Genomic DNA, 5,392 nt, shown 5'->3' with positions numbered 1-5,392 from the left:
ACACTAGTTACTGCCCAACACTCATATGTTAAAGACGTGGGAACGGTCGGGCCGACTCCATCATCGTGGCTGGCAGCGGTTACTCAGAGAAGACTAGTGCTAGAAATGATGTTTGTGTGTTTTAGGCACGACTAAAGCAGAGGATCGTGGGATGCTGCTGAAGACCTTCAATGATCCGGCCTCTCAGTGCTTCATATTCCTGCTGAGCACCAGAGCGGGTGGACTGGGCCTCAATCTGCAGAGCGCGGACACCGTCATCATATTTGACAGCGACTGGAACCCTCATCAGGTACCCTTCATCATCCTCATCCTCCTCATGCTCATCCTCAGCTGGCTCCTCTGATGCTCTCGGTCTGCAGGACCTCCAGGCGCAGGATCGAGCGCACCGCATCGGACAGCAGAACGAGGTGAGGGTTCTGCGGCTCTGTACCGTCAACAGCGTCGAGGAGAAGATCCTGGCGGCCGCTAAATACAAGCTGAACGTGGACCAGAAGGTGATCCAGGCCGGCATGTTCGACCAGAAGTCGTCGAGTCACGAGCGCCGAGCGTTTCTGCAGGCCATTCTGGAGCACGAGGAGCAGAACGAGGTCAGGACTTTCATTGGGCACTACATCGACCTCGTTTACATGAACTAGACTATTCCAATATTAAAGGGGTCATGACATGAGGAACCAAATTTCTCTTGATCTTTTGACACAGAAGAGGTCGAATAAGGTTTGTATGCTTAATACATCCTGCAAGTTTCAGAACTTAAAATGTCCTCATCAATAAAAAAGAAAGAATCTATGTAATAACCCTCATAAAACGGCTCGTTTGGATCCGAGGTGCAGGGTGACGTCACTCGGTCGCAGTCATTTGCATAAACACGCCTCCAGAGCAGCACATCAACGAATAGTCTTCTCAGCATAGGCTCCGCCCACTGGCATTCAGTCGCTTAAAGGGATAGTTCACCCAAAAATGAAAATTATCCGTTCATCTTCGGAACACAAATTAAGGTATTTTTGATAAAATCCTCTGCTCGTCAAGACATGCTGGGAAATGAAGAGCAGTAGTAGACGTGACTGATGTGTCTCTCAGGTGGATCTGAACGAGGAGGAGACCATCCTGATCATCCGCCGCCTGCACAAGGTGCTCCGCCCCTTCCTGTTGCGCCGGCTGAAGAAGGAAGTGGAGGCGCAGCTGCCTGAGAAGGTGATTCTGATGCAGTCTGTCTGTCGTCGCCTCGGACAGATGAAGCATTGTGCTGTTTTGTGTCTGTGTGCAGGTGGAGTACGTGATCAAGTGTGACATGTCTGCGCTGCAGAGGGTCCTGTACCGACACATGCAGGCCAAAGGAGTGCTGCTGACCGACGGCTCCGAGAAGGACAAGAAGGTGAGCAAGAAGAGCTCTCTGGAGATCATGTTCAGTCTGTGTGCTGTTGGATGTCTCGGGGTAAAGGTGTGCGTTTGAACGTGTGTTTCAGGGTAAGAGTGTGTGTGTGTGTGTGTGATTATGAGTGTGTGTGAGTGTTAATGAGTGTGTGTGCGTGTGTGTGTGTGATTATGAGTGTGTGTGTGTGTGTTTCAGGGTTAAGGCTCGTTTGGATCCGAGGTGCAGGGTGACGTCACTCGGTCGCAGTCATTTGCATAAACACGCCTCCAGAGCAGCACATCAACGAATAGTCTTCTCAGCATAGGCTCCGCCCACTGGCATTCAGTCGCTTAAAGGGATAGTTCACCCAAAAATGAAAATTATCCGTTCATCTTCGGAACACAAATTAAGGTATTTTTGATAAAATCCGAGAGCTCTCTGACCCTCCGTAGACAGCAATGCAACTGAAATGTTCCCAGGTCCAGAAACATAGCAAGGCGATCGATAAAACAGTCCATGTGACATCAGAGGTTCAACCGTAATTTTATGAAGCTACGAGAATACTTTTTGTGCGCAAAGAAAACAATAGTAACATAATTTATTCAACAATTCCATAATGGAGAGTACCCCAGAATATAATCAACATAATGAGCGTTGTTTACGTTCAGTAGAAAGCGCGTGCATGCTGAACGTAAACAACGCTGATTACGTTGTAAAGACACTCACATGTAGTAGCGAGGGGCGTTGATACTGTTTCCTATGCAGTGACGTTAGCCAATCACATCAGTGTCTGATTACTGAGAAGCCTTAAAGAACCCGCCCCTTAAAACAGATCGTTTTAGACAGAGGGTCAGAATCAGGCTTGAAAATAATCATTTTCCACATATTTATTTGTTTTTTTTGTGCAAAAAACTTTATTAACATTATAAGAGAACTTCAAGAAACATATTAAAATAATAAAAAAAACTATGTCATGACCACTTTAAAGGGAATTTGCTTTTGTTTTATTAACGAATGCGTCATGAAAACTGCCGTAAACTGATTTAATCAAGTCCCAATGAGGCTGGTGTCGTATGATATTATCCTGAATATTGGGTCATGTAAACCTTATTCAGAATATCAACTGTAACCGTATTTTGCATGTCCATACAAACGTGATTCTAGGAGTTACAAGGACTCAAAGTTTTAAGATGTCAAACACATTTTGGAAGAGATTTGTCTCACAAACATAAGAAAAAGTGAGGATGAAATTAATCACTATAAAGATGTGTTTGCAAATGTTTACAAAAGGTGTGATAAATATAATAACATGGTTTTATAATGATCTGATGATAATGAGAGCATCTCCAGGATTGAGCGAGAGCCTTGTTTTGTCAGAATATGCGGATCAGCTCGTCTACAGGAATATCCTGGAAGCTGTGAAGCATCAAAACCGTCATGTAAACCTGGTCATGGATGTCTTCTCTCTGTTCTGTTCGTCTAAAGCTCTTCTGATTGCTTGCGTCTGTTTCTCCGTCAGGAAGAGGACGAGGTGCCGGACGATGAGACCGTAAATCAGATGATCGCCAGGAGTGAGGACGAGTTTGACCAGTTCATGGTCTCGTTTCACTTTCTCTCGCTTATGTTTGTCAGTCTCGATCACCAAATCCAGATCGAATCCAAATGAGCTTCCACTGTCTCTGTGTTTCTGCGCAGCGCATGGATCTGGATCGCCGCCGCGAGGAAGCACGCAATCCGAAGCGAAAGCCTCGTCTCATGGAGGAGGACGAGCTGCCCACCTGGATCATGAAAGACGACGCCGAGGTGGAAAGACTCACCTGTGAGGAAGAAGAGGAGAAGATGTTCGGCCGCGGCTCCCGTCAGAGGAAGGAGGTGGATTACAGCGATTCGCTCACAGAGAAACAGTGGCTGAAGGTCAGACAGACGCCTCATTCATCAGCTTGTCTTCCTCTGCTGGACGCTCCTGATCCATCCCTCTGTTCTCAGGCGATCGAGGACGGGACCCTGGATGAGATCGAGGAGGAGGTGCGCCACAAGAAAACGTCTCGGAAGAGGAGGCGCGATCGAGATCCGGACGCCATCCCGTCCACTTCAGGCGCTCGCGGGGGACGAGAGAGAGACGACGACGGCAAAAGACAGAAAAAACGAGGTCGCCCGCCGTCCGAGAAGCTTTCGCCAAACCCTCCACCGCTCACCAAGAAGATGAAGAAGATTGTGGACGCTGTTATTAAATATAAGGAGAAGTGAGTGTCTGAGTGGTTTCCAGTAGATGAAAGTACAGGCCAGTGCTGAGACAGATGGTAAAGTAGGACAGCTGATGGTTCTGGACCTGGGGAAGGTTCTTGTGTCTTCAGGTGTTTCTCGTGAACGTGGTTTTGCGTGTTGCTCACAGAACACAGCAGATCCTCCTGATGCTGAAGAGCAGGGCCATGATGTTGTTGATGATATTGAGCACTAGGTCTGTAACAGCAGGTGTTTTCTCACGTTTGTAATCGGACTGAAAAGCCTTCATGTAAACACCTTAAAGGTGCTGTATGTAGGATTGACACCCAGTGGTTGAACTAGGTATTGCAGTCCAAATTCTAAATATTGGAGAGGGTTATTTCACCCGGCCTCCTCCTCAGACGTGACGCACACGCAGGTTGCCAGATTGACGACACTAACAGGAACAAGCGCACTTGACGATGAATGAAATGAAATGCGCTGTGTTTTCCGCCAACTGGCAACCCGGGGTGCCGAAATACAACTGGGTAAACTGGCAGTGGGCGGGTTAAACAGACCAAAACAAAGACAGACATTCCGACCCGGAACGCACATTTTCAAAGGAGAATATCTGACTAGCATTGTTTTTCAGATAAACAAGTGTGGTAACTTAGCATGTTTCTTAAATTTCTGCAAACATATTATGGTATTTTTATGCTTTAGTAGAGTCAAAAACTTACATACAGCACCTTTAATCGATCCAGTTGAGCTCGATCCGAACAAAATTTTGACCAGATTGAAATGGGTGGTTTATTCCTTTTCTATTACAATTGAGAGCGCATGTAAACGCTTGACTGAAACTGAAACTGAAATGACTGCGCATGTGCAATGATATAGAAATAGCGTAAACGCGCGGAACGAGCAGTTCTTCTGTTGAATAACTGCGTGTCCTGTCATTATAAAGCTCTCCCTTCACTCTGCAACTGTGAAGTGGAGCAAGTCCTTGTTTGGGATTCTCATCCACAGACCACAGGTTTTGGGCTCGGGGAGGGCGTTTTACTGCGTGATAAATATAAGCAGCACGGCACAGGGTTTATACGTATATTTATCCAGAAATGGGTAAATATTAATTCTGCTGTTTAAAACATAAAGAAACCGTGTAGGAGAGTGGTTATTATGTGCAAAAGTGAGAAACTCTATATTTGTGCAGTGTGCGCATGTCAAAAACATGCGATTTGAAGCTTGTGACATATAAACGCGCACAACCCGATCACTTTATCTAGCATTCATGTAAACACGACATTCAGATTCATGAATCGCAATGAATTCAGTCCGATCGAAACAAAAATTGTGCATGTAAACAGCCACTGTCTGATTGTTTCTGGAGGCTCTGGTCCGTCAGTGAAGGTTTGGAGGACAGGTCAGAGGTCAGCTGAGAGCAAGTATTCCTCACTAAACCGCCGTGACTGATGTGTGTTTGTGTCGTGATGTTCTGAATGTTAGTAACGGCCGTCAGCTGAGCGAGGTGTTCATCCAGCTGCCGTCACGCAAGGAGCTGCCCGAGTACTACGAGCTGATCCGCAAACCTGTGGACTTCAGGAAGATCAAGGTGAGCGAGTGGATCGTGAACACAGTCAGCGTCTGTGAGCTCAGGCTTCATTCTGCTGTCGTCTGTGTGTGAGCAGGAACGCATCCGGAGCCATCGATACCGCAGCCTCAACGATCTGGAGCGAGACGTGATGCTGCTGTGCCAGAACGCTCAGACCTTCAACCTGGAGGGATCACTGGTTAGAGACACACACACACACACAGACTCACACACACACAGACTCACACAGA

The 5,392-nt window shown here is 46.8% G+C and overlaps 1 protein-coding gene across 1 annotated transcript in view; it reads left to right on the top strand.

Annotated features, from left to right (window-relative positions):
• The window catches only part of LOC107744088 (transcription activator BRG1-like), a gene marked incomplete at its 3' end in the record, with an annotated part of 17,861 nt that overhangs the window by 11,779 nt on the left and 690 nt on the right, over positions 1 to 5,392 (top strand). Inside the window, exons 17-23 of the mRNA XM_016557611.1 lie at positions 126 to 289; positions 360 to 587; positions 2,871 to 2,948; positions 3,047 to 3,265; positions 3,338 to 3,594; positions 5,057 to 5,162; positions 5,239 to 5,340. Coding sequence (XP_016413097.1) covers positions 126 to 289; positions 360 to 587; positions 2,871 to 2,948; positions 3,047 to 3,265; positions 3,338 to 3,594; positions 5,057 to 5,162; positions 5,239 to 5,340 — 1,154 coding nt within the window. The remainder of the gene's footprint in view (positions 1 to 125; positions 290 to 359; positions 588 to 2,870; positions 2,949 to 3,046; positions 3,266 to 3,337; positions 3,595 to 5,056; positions 5,163 to 5,238; positions 5,341 to 5,392) is intronic.

The sequence above is a fragment of the Sinocyclocheilus rhinocerous genome, unplaced genomic scaffold (assembly GCF_001515625.1).
Source record: "Sinocyclocheilus rhinocerous isolate Xijiao unplaced genomic scaffold, SAMN03320098_v1.1 scaffold3418, whole genome shotgun sequence".
Taxonomy (NCBI): Eukaryota; Metazoa; Chordata; class Actinopteri; order Cypriniformes; family Cyprinidae; genus Sinocyclocheilus; species Sinocyclocheilus rhinocerous.
This window is presented reverse-complemented; position numbering and strand designations above follow the sequence as displayed.